General features: G+C 38.5%; 1 protein-coding gene across 1 annotated transcript in view; it reads left to right on the top strand.

The window, feature by feature from the left end:
- The window catches only part of LOC150081130 (focal adhesion kinase 1-like), a 1,307,299-nt gene that overhangs the window by 1,170,259 nt on the left and 118,037 nt on the right, over positions 1–19,003 (top strand). Inside the window, exon 26 of the mRNA XM_090380936.1 lies at positions 7,778–7,851. Coding sequence (XP_090237062.1) covers positions 7,778–7,851 — 74 coding nt within the window. The remainder of the gene's footprint in view (positions 1–7,777; positions 7,852–19,003) is intronic.

Below are 19,003 nucleotides of genomic sequence, written 5' to 3' on the forward strand. Positions count from 1 at the left end.
GAAGAATGCATGCAGTGTTGACTGTCATTTCCTCTCTCTTTCCTTGAGAATTTCAGAATAAGGATTAGTGGATTCAGTTATGCTCCTTTTCACTTTCACACTTCGCTCCCAGTCATGGTCAGTTTCATGGAACTCCAGGGCTGAAAGGATATGCTGTGGATTGCTTGTATTCATAGATTATAGAGGAGGCTTTCATCTTTTTCTTTCTCCTTCTCCTCCTTTTGTTGGCTTAGTTTTTTAGCCAATTCTTTCAAGTCTTCATTGGAAAGCTACTGTCCATGGCTATTCAACAGCTCTGTTACATCTTCAGCTGTAACCTCGTCCAATCCCGCCTCTTGCACCAGCCTTTCAATGCCTTCAACAATGTTCTCCACTGACTCATCTTATGAAGTCGTCCATAAATTGTGAGGGAAATTTGCGCCACACTCCAATCAATCAGTTCACTAACATTTCCTCCCAAGCTGCATTGATGTTATTAATGCCCTTCAAAACATCGAATGAGACCAGTAATCCTTGATAATTTTGTCTGACCTTTCCCAAACTCTTATCATTTCCATGAAGATTTGGCAGAGGCAATAGGCTTTAAAGGTTGCTTTTACTCCCTGGTCTATTGGTTTCAAAACTGAAATTTTAAAACTGGAGATATTCCGACTTCAACAAGATTTGCAGAATTGCAGGGGCATTGTCAAAGAGGCTGGTAATTCATTCTCTTGGCAAAAATGGAGCACAATAGGGCAAAAATAGTTTGTGTACCAATCCAAGGTTTAGTGTCACCCAAGCCCTCCTGTTCCATTTCTAGTAGATTTGCAATGTGGCTTCACTTCATTTACTGCACTTCTCTTACTAGACTACTCTTATTTTATTAATTTAATCAGCAATTTTTAATTAAAACTCACAAATTGACACTGTAGAATAGTGGCCCAACAATACATAGTACACCTACAAGTGAACTGAGTGTTCCTCTCCTCTTATCTCCGGCCACCATATTCCTGATTGACTTAGATGGTTGATGGGGATAGCTCTCATCTCTGATTGACTAAGCTGTTTCTTTACATCATATCCAGTATTTATAGTTGCACATTTTTATTGTTGTTATTGTTAATCGTCGCAAAACAAACTGTCATAAACCGAGGACTACCTGTATTTATATTCAAAATCTAGAGTATCTCTTTTACACTAGAAGAAGTAGGCAGAATCCTGGAAGGTAATTCCTCTTTCTGTTCCTCTTTTTTTTTTTTAAGTGCTAACCAAGCCTCTTGGTAAACTTGTGGCACTGCTCTTGCTTCCCCATTGTGAGGCCAATAACTTGGAAAAAAATGTCATTCTTAAAAAAACCAAAAGAAATTATTTGATCTCCTTAAAGCCTGAAGAACTTAATGATAATACTTTTGTTTTGTTTTTTAATGAAAACTCCAAACATGAAAGATACCCAAACCTGTAGTACTTAGTACCACACATGGGTGGATGGTGTGGGAGGGTTGGGGGTAAACTAGTCATAAGATAAAATTTCTTGTTGGCACGTGTGCATGCATGTGTGTGTGAATAAAATAAAAACATTTTTATTATTTTTTTTTTTTTTTACTTTATGATTATTAAAATTTAATTTAATTACTTAAAAAATATTATGGTCTCTGCTGGTTGGCTTGGGGAATTGTGGACCCCAGTTAGTGCCAGTGTGGCAGAAAGCTGCTTTGAATAAACAAAAACTGGCATTTCATGTAACTGCCAATCTAGCCTTTCCTGTGGTCTGGCAGTTACACAAAATGCTCATTACAGTTTATGAAGATGATTATTCTCAGTAGTATTAGTACATGAGGGGAATGCCAGAGGTGTATTCAACTCTGGCAGTAAGCTAAATAATCTTGTAATAACTGAGAGTAAAGTGGAGGGAAAATTGTTGAAGATAAACATAAGAAAGACATCTAGGGTCGATGGAATCTATCCAGTTATATTAAACTGGATAGATTCCAGTTTAATGTAACAGCAAATCATTAGCATCACTATGCAGTGCCACTCATCTCTTTTCTGATCCTTTCTCAACTTGAAATTGAGCTCCCCCCCCTCATTTCTGTATTCTTGGCAAATGGAAGAATACGATTAACATTCAACTTACTCAATCCACCCAAGGCTTTAAACATCTCAATCAGATCTCCATGGAAGTGCCTGGTCTCAAGAAACTGCAATTTGCAGAATTGAAGCCTTTTTAGGTAAGAGCACTCTTTTGTTCCCTTCACCGATCTGATTGCCCTTCTCTGCACCCATTCCAGCAGATCTACATCCTTCCTAAATTGAGGCCTCCAGACCATGTATAGTACTCAAGATGTGGCTAAGCATGGTCTTATACAATGAGATAATCACCTCTTTATCCCTTCTAGCAAAGTTTCTGTATATCATTGACCAAACCCCTTCAGCTATCCTGGCAGCATTTCTGCAGTGCTCAGAGAATTTCACATCTAACTGCACAGTTAGCCCCAGGTCTTATTCATTCAACACTAACTTGAGTGTAGTACATTTCTGGAGTTACTGCTACCCATGTGAAGTACGTTACATGTGTTGTCAATGTTAAACATCAACTGCCACCTCTCGGCCGATTGACCCAATTTTTCCAGATCTTGTTGCAATAGCTCACCCTGATGACTGTCGTTAACCACCTTGCCATCCTTTCTATCATCTGCTTACTGCTTACTTAGACATTAAGCCTGATATGAATTCATCAATATCATTGATAAATATTGAAAACAACAATGGACCCAGCTGAACCCTGGGGAACTCCACTAATAACATTATTTCACAAAGAGCAGCGCCCATTGATAACCACTCTCTGTCTTTTGCCACTTAACCATCCCTTTATCAATTGCAGTAACTTATTACCACATTGCTGCAGCTTGTACAGCAGTCGTTTATGTGCAACAGTATCGAAAGCCTTCCTGAAATCTAAATATATGATGTCATAATTATTTCTTGCATCCAGTTTCTTGGTCACTGCACCATAGTAACCTATCAACTTCGTTAGATAAGAACTCCCCGCCCAACAGATCAGTGCTGTTTTTGTGGTATAATTGCATGCCTGTTAAAATGGTCCTGCATTACTCTTTAACCAGCGATTCCATTATTTTCCCTGGAACAGAAGTTAAGCTAACAGGTCTGTAATTACTCATATCGCCGTTTGATCTCCCTTTATGGATTGGGGATATATTCACATTTCTCCAGTTCGTAGGGACCTCTCCTAAACCCCAGGATTCTTTCATAATTATGACTGAGGTTTGCTTACCTGCTTTACTGCCTTCCTTAATATAATTGTATAGATTCCATCCACCCCAGATGCCTTTTTTGTCAATCCTCAACAATTTCTCCTCCACTTTCCTTTCTGTTATCACAAAGTAATTTAGTTCCTCATTAGAGTTTGATAAACTTTTGCCATGCATTACCCTAAACAGTTCTTTATATGTTAATAGAGATGTAAAATACCTATTCAATATGTCAGCAACCTGAGCAAGGTAATCAACAGTTAATCCATGAACACCAGGTGGCCAATGTGATTTAATTTCTTCCTTCTACTGTTAATATAAGCACAGAAGTCTTTGCTGTTTTCTTTGCCAGAGACTTCTCATAATCTGCCTTAGCTTGCCTAACCATCTTTTTGACTTGACTACAGACTAAATTATATCTACGATAGGATTCTGTATTACCTGATAATTTATGTGAATCCCATGCAGTTTGCTTTTTGCCACGTGTCTCAATAGTTAATCTGACATTCATTTAGGTCTAAGCCTTGAACAGTATTTCTTTGTTGGTATTTTTTTTTTTTTTTTTTTTGGTAGTTGTTGGCGCATCGGCTTCTGTGGCCATAATGCACCTCCCAAGGTTTTTGCAGTACTTTGATCCAAGCCCGAGACGGGATTCAAACCCACGACCTTTGGGTTGCTAGGCAGGTACTTTACCCACCCGACTAGCCCGGTCGGCGTTTGTTGGTATGAAAAGCTTAGTAACTACTTTGATTACTTCCCATTTAGACTTTTCTGTTGGTAACATCATCAGTTGGTCCCACTGCACACAATTTAAAAACTGTTTGTGACCTCTGTAGGTCACCCTTACAAAAGCAAAAGCTTTTCCCTTTACCCCTGATGGCAGTTATGTCTTTAATTAAATTCCGCATTAGTATGCTGTGATCACTACCTCTCAGTACATCTTTTACATGGAGATTTTTAATGCATGAAGAATCATTGCTGATAACCAGATCAAGAGTATTGCTTCCTCCTGTTGTCTCTCTAACATGCTGCTGTAGAAAATAGTCATCCAAGAATTTTCCAAAAGGTGTGAGTGACCAACCCATAAATTCCACTCAATATCTGAAAAATTAAAATCCCCCCAATCTTATTTGCTTGCCTACCCTATTTCCCTGTATAGCTATTATTATGTTATTATGTATTGTGCTTCTAAAGGCTTATAACACTCTTCTGCCCTCAATTTTGTTTTTCTAATGCTTATACCCCACTAAACTGACTCAATATTGCACTTGTCAACCATGACAACTTGATGTACTTAGATTTAATATTCTTCTTAACTAAGAGCATTACCCCTCCACCTCTTAGTCGTTCTGGTATACATTGTACTCCCCATATTCATATTCAACATCACTTATGTATGAGCGACACCATGTCTCAACTTTCCTTTAAGCCGACTGGGCTAGCCAGGTGGGCAAAGTGCCTACCTGGCAACCCAAAGGTTGCGGGTTCGAATCCCGCCTCGGGCTTGGACAAAGTACTGCAAAAACCTTGGGAGGTGCATTATGGCCACAGAAGCCGATGCACCAATAACTACCAAAAAAAAAAAAAAAAAAAAACTTTAATGTCTGCGTGTGACGACTTAATTTATATTTGAAATTCATCAGATTTATTGACAATGCTCCCAACATTAGCGTACATGCAAGTATACATGCCCGTGTTCTTACTCTTAATTACCCTAACATGGCCCATGTATTGATTTGTTCCATGATGACCCACAGCACAGCCTGAAATCCCTGACACTTTTCTTTCCAGGCTATATTGCATGTACCAATAGTAGCAATGCAAGAATCACTTTCACCTCTACCCGCAACTCTAGTTAAACTATTAGTGTGATACAATGTGTGATACATTGCCAGAGAGGATATTATGTGCAATAACCTTGGATCCATATAAATATTTTTCACCTAACATAGTCCAAATGCTTCATTAAATCTCTTCCTTAGTCACAAAAGCTGATAGAATGGATATTTCATAGTAGTAGATAATAGATTTTCACCATAGGGTGTCAGAGCAGGAAGTTGAAAATTGAATCGGTGCTTGAACCTTTGAATATATGTGAACCTTAAAGGATTCTGGTGAGACACCTTCCTTAACATAGCATTATGAATTGAGTCAAGTCTGTCTATCACTTAGAAGCTTAAAATTCTAAAGATAAAATGTAGAATGTGATGAAGCCCGGTTGTTTTCTTTTAATGCAATGTGAAGATACGATACAGAATACTTCCTTATTGGATATATAAAGGTACTCAAATTTTTATATTTATTTTCATAAATTTCTTTAGTAGGAAGTAATGGGACAATTTTTTACATGTTTAGCCAATGTTTTTAGAAAAATAATGGTGGAAAATTGTCTTCATCTGGAGAGTTTTAGAAAGAGCCAAAACCAGGAATTTCTCATGAACATTAACATTTTGACGTACCTTCAAAAAGAACATTCCTCATTAAAGATAAGAAAAAATTTTGTAGAAAGTTAGTATTAGTAGTGGAAAATGATGCAAGGACACAAGCTTATATAGCATCAGAAAGAAAAAAAAAAAAGAAAAAAAAAACTCTATCCACCTCTACACCATATGGAAATCTGCTCCAACAATCAATCATGCTGCCTAAAAGCAAATTTTCTCACATCTATAAAGGAACTAAGCCATCCTTTTTTAATTGAAAAATATGTCCCCTTATATTTGTTTTCTGAGCATGAGTTAGGATGCCATCTGCATTTAATTTACTCTGTCCATTTAAGGCCTTAAACACTTTAATCAGGTGCCTCTCCCCACCCTCCATCAGTGCAGATGCCTAGTTTCCATATGCTGTAATTTGCAGAACTGAAATCTTTTAATTCCAACAGATTTGTGTGCTTCCTAAAATGAAGACCTGTGTGCAGTACTCAAGATGCGGCCTAACCATTGCATTATAAAATGGGACAATCACCTTTTCTCTGCTGAAAAAATTCCTGTATGTCATTGACAGAACCCCATGAGCTATTCTAACAGCTCGTCTATACTGTTCAGAAAATTTCATGTCAGACGGCACAGTTATCCTCAGTTCTTTTTCTTTCTCCACTGCCTTGAATGTGGTACCACCCATTTGGTAAATTATCATGAGATTAATTTTTTAATGTTAAAATTGCCATTTCTCCAATCCGAATAATTTTTCTAGTTCTTGTTGCAACATCATACCCTGATTTCTGTCATTAACTAACCTGACAACCTTTGTATCATCTGAAAATGTAGATGGTAAGCTTGATAAGTCTTTTTTAATACTTTAATAAAGGTATGCTACCACTGAACACTGAGGGACTGCACTAAGATCATTAGATGAAGAAGGTCAGCACCCATGAATAACCACTCCCTGCCTTCTGTTACTCAACCATCCCTTTAATTTGTGTCTAATACCACACTTTTCCAATTTGTACAGCAGTCTTTCATGTACAAATATATATCAAGACTACTAATGGTGCAAGATTTTGTGTTTACTGCACAAACTTTCCATAACTGCCGCTAGAGACACTCTCCCTGATTGCTACTGAGTAGACTCTATGTGTGCATCTCAGTACTTGTCAAGCTAGTGGTGTGTGAAGAGTTTTTTTTTTAACCGCGTGTCACTGATGATTGTTTTGAAGCAAGTATCATGTCAGACATGCAGGTTGAACAGTGATATATGATTCATTATTGCATCAGATGGGGCTTAAATGCATCAGAAACAGTTAAGTGATGAATGAAGCATAAGGAAGTGAGTGTCTTGATAGCACGGCCGTATTCCAGTGTGACTGACCTTTCCAGTGTGAAGTGGTTTCTCCATCAAGACAGTGCCAGGCCCCATACTGCTAATATTGTGCAAGCAGTGATCACTGCCATGGGTGCCACGGTTCTGCCACATCCCCCTTACCAGACTTAACCCAATGTGATTTTTTCCAGTTTCCACATCTGAAAGTTTTGAAAGGCAAGAGTTTTGCATCCGACAACAATGCTCACAGAGTTACAATGGGAGCACTTCACAGTCTTTCCAAAAATGGCTTGCAAGAAGCATTTAATGTGTAGGTACGAGAGTGGCAAAAGTGAGTAAAGTTCAAGGGACAGTATTTTGAGAAGGAGAAATCAAAGACGATTCAGGTGATGACAATTAAGATAAGATCTTGCACCAGTTCACAGATTAAATTATCACCCCTCATAGAACAGTATCAAAAGCTTTGCTGAAAGCTAAGTATATTTGGTGTCAGAATTATTTTTTGCATCCTGTTCCTTTTTTATTACAAAGGAAGAGGATACAAAAAAATATCCTGTCCAACTGTATCTAATCAGATTGATCAGACATGATCAATCTTAACAAAACTGTGCTGCAAGTGCCATATAACTGGGGTCCTTTCAAGATGCTCCTGCATTACTACTTCTTTAATCACCAACTGAAAGTTGTTTTTATAAATAAAAAATTATTAATTTATTTAGAAGAAATAATGAGTTAATGATTTACACTGACAAGAAAAAAAATTTCTTTAGATATACTGAAGGAAGAAGAAAACAAACTGACCAATGGTTATCCAGAATCTTCGCCATCAAAATCACCAATAAATGTGAGTCACCCATTTAGATTTTAATTTTGTCACGATGCATTGCAAGGGAGGAGAAAGTACAAACATCTGATTGTTTTAAGAAAGGCTTTTTAATCACTATGCAGAGTTTACTCTGTCGTTAAATTATTTCACAATTAGTATAATTAAAACATACTAATGCTAACATTTCTGAGCAAAAAATATGTCTTATGCACTAGCCATGAATGAAATGTTGACTAACCAACTAATTAACCAACGTAAAAATAAATAAATGAGAAAGTGCAACACTGTCATACTAGTATGTTCCTAATACACCTAATTCTGTTTTTACACAATAGATACATTCCTGAAAAATACGTGTAAAAAAAGACATTGTATTTATGGAAGAAAAGAAGATTGGTTCCCGATCTAAAAAATCAGTAAAAATATTTTAAAAAAAAACACATAAAAATATTCGTTTTAAGCTTATTATTTTATTTCACCAAAATACACATGTAATAATATGAAAATGTATTAAAGTAAATTTGTATGCATATGAAATGAAAAAAATTCTTCATGAACAAAAAAAATCTGTTTTACACATAACAAGATTTTATTTTTTTTCACTTTCTGATAATAAACGGCGCATACATTTGCATACGACTGGAATATCACTGCTATCACTAGAAATGTTGTGGACATCATCTTCTTCTATTAATGAAATTCTTTCTGTGATCTCTTGAGTCTCCTCTGGTGCTGATGTTTCACCGGTTTTACGAACAAATTCAGTTATTAATCATTATGTTCATGTTTTGGTTAGGCCGTTATATAATTCTCTGTAAGAGGCTCTCAACAACTTCAGTTCACGTTGAAACTTCCCAGCGTGTTCCTCATTAGGGTCATGTTTGAAAAAACTATTACCTAATTTTCTGGCCAGTTCCAGACCTTCTTTTATTAAATCTGCATTTAGAACAGGATCATATTCTTCATTGTCACTACGTTCTGTGGGATAAGGAGTCCCAAGGACAAGCTCTAATATTTCGTCTTCGCTTAGGGCTTTGTCGGTTAACAATTCATCAGTATCTTCAAACGATAGATCATCGAATCCTTCTCCATCAATTTTGTGTGCCATTGTAATGATGTTGGGAAATTTGGTCATATTTGGGGATGATAGGATCTTTGCTTTTTACACATTGTGGCCAAACCGTTTTCCAACATGCATTTAAAGTTGCTGGTTTTAATTCAGTTTATGCTGATCCAACTTGATTGATACAATCCATAATAATTATGGATTGTATCAATCAAGAAGCATTTAATGCATTTAATAATTCAATCAATTATTGAGAATTTCTTCTATATATCAGTGACTGTTAGTGTTTCATCATTCAGTTTGTCCAAAACGTGTTGGAATGTTCGTTTTACGTAGTATGTTTTAATTGTCGCAATTATCCCTTGGTCTAACGGTTGTATCAAAGATATAGTATTAGGTGGCAGAAATAAAATTTGTACGTTTGGGTGTTCCAAGACAGGATGGCCGGGTGCATTGTCAAGAATCAGAAGAACTTTAAATTCGAGACCTTTCAAATTCATATAACGTCTGACTTCCGAGACGAAACATTTGTTGAACCATTCTGTAAAAATAGCAGTGGTCACCCAGGCCTTCTTATTTGCCATCCAGTGACCAGGCAGTTTATTGATATCTACACCTTTCATTGAATGTGGGTTTAGGACTCGATTTACCAGCAGTGATTTCAACATACAATCTCCTGAAGCGTTGGGGGAAAATAATAAGGTCACACGATCCTTAGCTACCGTAAAACCACCAGCAGTTTTCTGCGATTTGGCTACATACGTTCTGTTCGGCATTCGTTTCCAGAAGAAACCAGTTTCATCTGCATTCCACACTTGATCAGGAGTGTATCCTCCATCTTCAATAATTTTTGCAAGTTCCTGTGGGAATATTTTAGCAGCCGGTTCATCTGCAGATGCAGTTTCACCTTTAATTTTTATATTATGAAGAGCATTCCTTTTAAGAAACCCTGTCATCCAACCTGTACTCGCAGAAAATTCATACTTTCTGTTTAACTGAGATGAAGTGCTTGGCTCCTTTTCTTTAATCTGTCTGTAAATTCTTAGTGCTGTTTGCTTGATGGCATTTCCATCTACTGGTACTCTTTTTTGTGACTGATCTTCTATCCATATTACCAGAGCCTTTTCCATATTTTCCTTGACAATATCTCTTGTATATGATGATGAATTAACACTTTTGTTCCAGAACATACCGACTTCCTAATTGCAACTTCATTTTTCTTAATAGTTCTTACGGTAGCTTCATGTACACCAAAATGCTTTCCTACAGATGTAGCCCCTTGTCCAGTTGCAAGACGATCTAAAATTTTAATTTTAAGTTCCAAAGAAATCATTTTCCTTTTCACTTTGGTAATAGGTGAATTATTCGACATTATATAAGGGCTACCGAAAAATATCTGTTATAATTAATAAAAAAAGGTATGAAAAATTTGCAAACTTACAATTTATTGAGGGTGCCTCCGTAGCCAGGTGGGAAGGAGCAGCAGTGCGTAGCACACGCTTCTTGATTAGACCGGGATTCGAGCCCGTCACCACCAAATACGGAGGATGCGGAAAGGTCAGGGAATGATCACCGCATATTCTCGGAGCAATACGGCCTTAGTTGCTAATGCTCCTAACAACTAAAACAACAACAACAACAACAATTTATTGACTATCAGCAAAATTAATAAATTTATATATGCACAAATTTCACTAAAGATTCTTTCACTTTGAAATTACTACTACTAGTATTACTACTTACTATTACTACTACTTTAGTAGAGCTTACTACTAAATGTCTTCCAAGGATACAATGCATGAATACCATAGATGTGCACCAAATTCAATAAAAACGTTGATGATTCATAGATACCTAGACATACACATTGGTAAACAAAAGCACACATTTCAGAATGAACACACTAGCTGTTATCCAATCTATTGGTGCGTGTAATATAGAAATGATACTAATATGTCACAAATAAAAAAAAATTTTCTTAGAATTTAGGCAAAAAAAAAATTCATATAAATCGTGTTAAATCAAATTCGTGTAAAAAAAGTTTGTGCAAAAACAGAATTAGGTGTATTTTGTTTATGGAACCAAGCTGCCACATTTTGCTCTACAGTTACATGAAACTCTAATAACTAATTAGACTGCTTCATTAAAGATCCCTTTTTTGCGCTTCCTTTATTATATTCTATGGGTGAATTATATAAGTTTTGAAAAAATACAGTAAATATAATATTTAAATTGATCAGAAACAAACTAATATAACCAAGAGAAAGTTTTTAAATAACTCGTAAAAATATTTATTCTTGTAACAGATTACTCAGATTATGGTTCATTGATGTAAATTTTTCATTTGAATATACCTCAGTTAAAAACCTCATCCATATATTAAAGTAGACACTTATAAATCCAGCACTGTTTTTTATTATTTCTGAGGGTAGTTGACTGTATAATTTTATAGGAGGAAAATAAGTTGGTCAGAACCTCAAAAACATGATGTTCCACATCCTTTCATGATCATTTGTACCTCTGAACAACTAAATAATTGGCATAGAAACCTTCTCTTTTTTGACAATTTTCTGAGATAATGTCTACTCTATTACTCTCCAACACAGGTAAGGTTACCACCACACCATTGGTTAGGTGCTGGAAGCCCCTAACTGGACATTGTAATGCCTATAACTGAGCTTTTCCACAAAATGGAACTCTTATCTAGCAGTGATGATTGCTTTAGCATATTCTATAATATCTTTCTCTTCTGCCCCCACTACAATAGAAGTGTTCCATTATTCTTACCAACATTTTAAGTTTACTAAAATGACCAGCAAAACTTGCATTGCAGTAAGAACGCAAGATCCATTTTCTTATAATTTTTGGTACTACAATAGAGCCTGTCATTATTTTCTGGCTATTACATCTTCACCTAAGGCCATCATTATAAAGACAATAAATCTGGCGCTACGGTATCCTAAGAGATCTCCATTCTATTCATATGAGAGGCCATTTACCATATTTTATTCAAAGCTTCCTTCAGCACAGATCTTTCCAAGTGAGGTACCGGCAGGTTTTATCTCAAACATACATTCAAGAAGAAGGAGTCCCACAAGGCTCTGTTATCTTAGTGCCACTCTGTTTGCAGTACGAATAAACAACATCACAAACAGCATTCCAAATACCGTTGACTCGTATCTCTATGCAGATGATCTTACCATATCCTGTCATTCCCAGAATATAAACTATATTGAGAGGCATCTACAAATATCCATTAATAACATTGAATTATGGATTGCGCTAAATGGATACAAACTGTCAAGCCACAAATCTACAGCTATACATTTCTGCACGAAGCGTGCAATGCATCCTGAACCCGAGTTGCACTTGGCCGATCATCCACTACCAATTGTGAACAGTATTCGCCTCGTAGGGCTAATTTTTGATAAGAAGTTAAACTTCCAGGAGCACATCAAGTATCTAAGAACCACTTGCACAAAGAAAATGAATATACTCCGGGTCATCTCCAGTACATTTTGGGGCGCCGATCGTTATACCCTGCTCCACTTATATAAATCTCTAATTAGATCTCGGTTAGACTACGGAGCACCTGTTTATGACTCAGCTAGGGAGAGCACCTTGGCTCATCTTGCACCCATCCAACATTCTTCTCTTAGGATAGCCCTAGGTGCATACAGAACATCACCAGTTCAAAGTCTTTATGTTGAGGCTCATGAACCTCCACTTAGCATCAGAAGAAAGATGTTGCTGATAAACTACTCAGCTAAAATTAAAAGTCTGCCTACTCATCCGGTTTGGCCACTGTTGCATAATCCTCAATTGAAAACCCATTATACAAATAAACCTAGAACAATTCGACCTTCTGGTATCAGACTGCAGAATCTAACAGAAAGCTGGAATATTCAGCTTGATAATATCATCAGAGAAAAAAAAGATCCAGATCCCCCGTGGACTAACTTCACCCTTTCTTCTGATGAATACTTTGAGCAATGGGGTAAAGGCTCTATAGCAGATATTAACATACAACAACTACATGTTGCTCACTCACAAAAGTACCCACACTTTACCGAGATCTATACTGATGGTTCGAAGTCTGACAGTCGAGTGGGTGCAGCTGCCGTCTTCCCTAATACAACTGTCTCAATTTCACTTCCAACCGAATGCAGCAGCTACACTGCTGAACTCCATGCCATTAAGCTTGCTCTAGAAAACATCTCGCTAATGTCAATAAATAAAAGTATAATATATACTGATTCACAGAGTGCTATTCTAGCTTTGAAAAGGACTTCCCCACCTAAAAATCCTTTATTAAAATTCATAAAACATAAGCTGATGCGTCTTCATGAGCATCAGAAAACTGTTATCTTTTCATGGATCCCTGGCCACAGTGGTATTCCAGGAAACGAATGTGCAGACAGTGCTGCTAAGTATCCTTCCATCATATCCTCAACAAATAACCTAGTCCATTATTCTGATTATAGACATAACATACGGAGAACATCTATGGAACAATGGACACTTCTGTGGAAAATGCAAACAAATAACAAGCTATTTCAAATAAAACCTGAACCACAATTATGGACTTCTAGCCTTCGGAAAAATAGAAAAGAAGAAGTAATCTTAGCCAGAACTCGTATAGGTTCTGGCTAAATTGAGGGGCCCATCAAGCTCTCAGCTGCCCACATCAACGCCAGAGCTTGCACTTGGTCATCGTGAAACACAGCGGCAACCCCCAAGGCAGAATGCGCTGGTCCCAAAGGAACTAGTAGTTGTTGGTGACTCTATTGTCAGGGAAACGGGGAACATGCTTTGTAAAAAGGATAGGTGGAACAGGACCAGGGTATGTCTGCCAGGGGCGAAGGTTGATGACGTTGTAGAGCAGATATCATCTTTTAAGGGCACAAAAGGTGATATAGTTGTACACGTGGGCACTAACGATATCAAGAGTAGGAGACCGGCAGAATTGCTTAACAAGTACAGGTCACTGTTGAAAAAAAGCCGTGAAATAGGGTTGAATTTGAAAGTGTCTGCAATTCTGCCCAGACAGGATAGGAGGGAGTATATGATGAGAGCCTTGTCAATCAATTCGGCCCTGGAAAGATTGTGCAAGGCTCAAGGGGTAGAATTTTTTTCAGCCTGGACTGTACTTGTTAACAGGAGGGATTGCTTCTACAGGGATGGGATACACTTAAATAGAAAGGGTGCAAGAATATTTGCTGATGCTATCGAGGCAGTGTTAGGTGGGTCGGAAAACTGCTAGCTTGGGGGGATACAAAGACAAATAGATTAACAGTAGCCACTGGCAGAGGTGAAAGAGATTCTTGCACTGCTTCTATTGGAATGAGCAGAAGCCTGAAAAACAAGATTCAGGATATTTCAGAGACTGCTGGGAGTCATTGCGGTACAAGTAAACACATGGGTTGTGTTAGGGTAGCTAAGAATAGAAATAGGTGCATGTATACTTGCTTGTACACCAATGCTAGGAGTTTAGTAAATAAATTTGATGAATTTGAGGTATTGCTCAAAACATCAAAGGCAGATATTGTTGGGATATCAGAGACTTGGTGTCACACAGATATAAGGAATGCAGAACTGGAATTTGGGGAGTACAATGTCTACAGAAAAGATAGACTGGATAGGAAGGGAGGAGGGGTTATGCTATTAGTTAAGAAATACATAAAATCCAAGGAAGTGAAGCCAGTGGACATCGCTGGACAGTGCAGTGTTGAGTCAGTTTGGTGTGACATAAGCATTGGGAGATCAAAATTGAGAGTAGGAGTGTGCTATAGGCCTAATGACACTGATGAGTATAATAAGAAACTGTACAGGGAAATAGAGTGGGCCAGTAAATCAGAGAGTCTTATAATGGGAGATTTTAATTTCCCAGATATTGATTGGAATTTGGGGGCTGGTCACTCACACACTAGCAAGGCTTTTGTGGATTTATTGGATGATTGTTTTCTACATCAGCATGTTCGGGAGGCAACTAGAGGGAGGAATACTCTTGATTTGATTATCAGCAGTGATTCTTCATGCATTAAGAATCTGCAGATAAATGAACCACTAGGTGGCAGTGATCACAGTGTGCTGAAGTGGGATTTACTCAAAGAGGTAACTACCATTAGGGGTAAAGGGAAGGGTTATTGCTTTCGTAAAGGCGACTACGATGGACTGAGACAGTATTTAAATTCTATACAGTGGGACCAACTGATGATGTTACCAACAGTAAATGCAAAATGGGAAGCATTCAAAGAACTTATCTTGGAAGCTACTAGACTTCACATACTAACTAAGAAATATTGTTCACGGTTTAGGCCTAAATGGATGTCAGATGAACTGATGAGGCATATGGCAGAGAAGAAACATGCATGGGATACATACAAATTAACACATGACACAGAAGTCTATGATAGATACAAGTTGATCTGTAACCAAGTTACAAAGGAGGTTAGGCAGGCGAAGGCAGATTACGAGAAATCTTTGGCAAGGGATGCAAAGAAAAACAGCAAAGAGTTCTTTACTTATGTAAACTCTAGAAGGAAGGGGATGAATCAGATTGGTCCACTTGATATCGATGGTTCAACTGTTGATGATCCTGCTCAGGTAGCTAACAAACTAAATGAATATTTTGCATCGACATTCACACATGAGGAGTTATTTATTGAGAGGAATGCCAGAGGTGTATTCAACTCTAGAAGTAAGCTAGAGAATCTTGTAATAACTGAGAGTAAAGTGGAGGAGAAATTGTTGAAGATAAACACAAGAAAGGCACCTGGGGTGGATGGGATCTGTCCAGTTATATTAAAGGAGGCAGCAAAGGAAGTAAGCAAACCCTTAGCCATAATTATGAGAGCTTCCTTGGACTCAGGGGAGGTACCCATAGACTGGAGATGTGCAAATGTGACCCCAATTCACAAAGGAGGATCAAAAGCTGACACAAGCAATTATGGACCTGTGAGTTTAACTTCTGTTCCAGGAAAATTAATGGAGGCACTAGTTAAAGAAGCACTGCAGGATCATTTAGACAAGACTTCAGTTATAGCTCGGACACAGCATGATTTTGTTAAGGGGAAGTCTTGCCTGACCAATTCGATTGGATACTATGATGCAGTCACAAAAGAACTGGATGCAGGGAATAACTTTGATATTATATACTTGGATCTTAGAAAGGCTTTTGATACTGTTGCACATGGAAGACTGCTGCACAAACTGGAGCAGTGTAACATTGGAGGCAAATTGCTGCTGTGGGTAAAGGGGTGGCTGAGGGGGAGAAGACAGAGAGTGGTAATCAATGGACACTGCTCGTCGTGGACTAATGTTATTAGTGGAGTTCCTCAGGGCTCAGTGTTGGGTCCATTATTGTTTTCTGTATTCATAAATGATATTGATGATGGTATATCAAGCTTAATGTCGAAGTTTGCAGACGATACAAAGGTAGGCAGGGTTGTCAAAGACACTACTGACACTATGCTGCTGCAACAGGGTCTGGAAAGGTTGAGCAGATGGGCTGAGAGGTGGCAAATGAAGTTTAACATTGACAAATGTAAAGTACTACACATGGGAAACAGCAACCCCAGAGCAACGTATCAACTCTGTGGTATTACACTGACAGTGGTAGAGAATGAAAGGGACCTGGGGGTGGTTGTGCAGGCAGATATGAAGTTCTCTGAGCAGTGCAGACGGGCTGCAAGAGTAGCTCATGGTGTATTGTCAATGATATATAGGAATTTTTCTAGCAGGGATAAGGAGGTGATTATTCCCTTGTATAAGGCAATGGTCAGGCCACACCTAGAGTACTGTATGCAGGCCTGGAGGCCTCATTTCAAGAAGGATGTAGAGCTGCTGGAACGAGTACAGAGAAGGGCAACAAGATTAGTGAATGGAACAAAGGGGTGCTCTTACGAAGAAAGGCTTAAGATTTGCAAATTACAGTGTCTGGAGACTAGGCACCAGCGAGGTGATCTGATAGAGGTGTATAAAGCATTGAATGGTTTGAGCATGCTCAATGCTGATGGGATTCTTCCTCTCGCTAAGAATAATCACCTGAGAGGGCATACATTCAAATTGAGGAAAGACAGATGTAGGATAGACGTGCGGAAATTTGCCTTTAGCCAGCGAGTGGTTGGTTGGTGGAACAGACTTCCATCCCTTGTCGTGGAAGTTGATAGCCTAAATAAGTTTAAGGCTCAGCTGGACAGGTATTTTGAACGAACAGAGGGGTGAAGTGGGAGTGTTTTTTTTTTTTTTTTTTTTTTGGCTGATGCTGCATAAGCTTGCTTTCTTGCATCAAATGCCTCTACTAATGCTAATGCTAAGGTCACACTCACCTCACACATCTCTATCTGCTTACAGGAAATGATCCGCTGCAGTGTGCACACTGCTCGCAACCACTTACAGTAAAACATATACTCCTTGAATGTAACTTGTTCAGCAATGCCCAACGAATGTCTTTTAGTTTCATTTCAGATCTACAGCAACCTCTCTCTCTGAATAACATAATAGGTAAAGAAGCAAATCTCTCTGAATTCTTTTTGTATATAAAACAAATAAAAATGTATGACCTTTTCTAACTGCCCACCGTGCAGTTATCATAAGTAACTCAATTAATTTAGGAGGCGCAATATGGCCTAAGTAGCTCTTGCGCCAGAAAACACCACAACAACAACAACAACAACAACAACAAATTTGGTGTATAAAGACAATAAAACTATACAATGTATAGAAAAGACAGGATCTCAGAGTCTCCTGCCCACGGAGAAGTGGCTGCGCTTATGAAATCAATTATACCCTCCAGGCACATTCAATTACAAACTAGTCTTGACGTCGTGGCAGCACATATTTCAATTGGTATATCAATAACCCTAGCTTCTATACAGGGTGTCTCAAAAATATTGGTACAAACTTTTAGGGGAGGTAGGTAACATCTAAAGGAATGTGAATTGCATAGGAACCCATAACCGGAAATGTCACGGGAAAGTAGTAGCAGAGGCACAAGAAGCAGAAATGACACAACATAGTAATTAGTGGTAAACATTTATTTGACATAATATTAACAATGGAGTACAATATGGATGCATTTCATGATGTTACAACAGTTGCTCGAAGGTTCTACCATGAGACGCGATGCATGGGTGACACCAATGCAGCATGGATTGGTGGACATGGTCGAACACACCTGGAGTTTCTTTGATAGCAGCGCAGACGAGTCTCGCCACGAGATCCATTTCCGTCTCCACAGGCGATCCATACACGATAGATTTGAGGGCCCCCCACAGAAAGAAATCAAGGCTCGATAAATCAGGTGAGCGTGGGGGCCAGGCAACGGGTCCGCCACTGCCAATCCATCGACGCCCAAAACGCCTGTTCAAATGGTCAAGAACACACATTCCATAATGGGCAGGTGCTCCTTCATGTTGAAACCAAATGTTGCATCTCACATTTGCTGAAACATCGTCATGTAACCCTGGTAGAACTTGTTCAAGAAAGATCCGATATTTAGTGGAGTTCATGCAAGATGGTAACAGGTATGGGCCGACTAAGCAGTCACCAACCATACCTGCCCACACATTTATTGCAAAGCAATGTTGTGTCGCATGGGGACGCACACCGTGTGGGTTGTCGTGAGCCCACACATGAGCATTGTGCTGATTGAATAAGCCTTCCCGAGTGAAATAAGCCTCATCCATGACCAAAACATAGGCTGGAAAATTCAAGTCTTGAACACTTTCTTGGAGAAACCACTGCGCAAAAGCCACATGTGCAGGATGATCTTGGGGAGCAGTAACTGAACCCTTTGGATATGAAAGGGGTGTAAGGAATCGTCATGCCAGACATGCTGTACACTGCAACGAGACACTCCTAAAGCAGAGACAACGGCACGTGTGCTGGTAGTAGGATTATTCTGGATGGCATTCAACACACTTTCTTCCATGGCAGGAGTTCGCGTCAAACGTGGTCTGCCCGCACTACTCCTGTTACCTCTAAATGACCCATAATCGCACAAATTTTGATGCACACACGCAAACAAATGGTGGTCCGGTAAATGTCTGTCTGGGAAGCATTCTCCATAAATTCGTTGAGCGGCTCGTCCATTGCCCTCTG

The sequence above is a fragment of the Mastigoproctus giganteus genome, chromosome 9, assembly GCF_048544385.1.
Source record: "Mastigoproctus giganteus isolate SK-2022 chromosome 9, ASM4854438v1, whole genome shotgun sequence".
Taxonomy (NCBI): Eukaryota; Metazoa; Arthropoda; class Arachnida; order Uropygi; family Thelyphonidae; genus Mastigoproctus; species Mastigoproctus giganteus.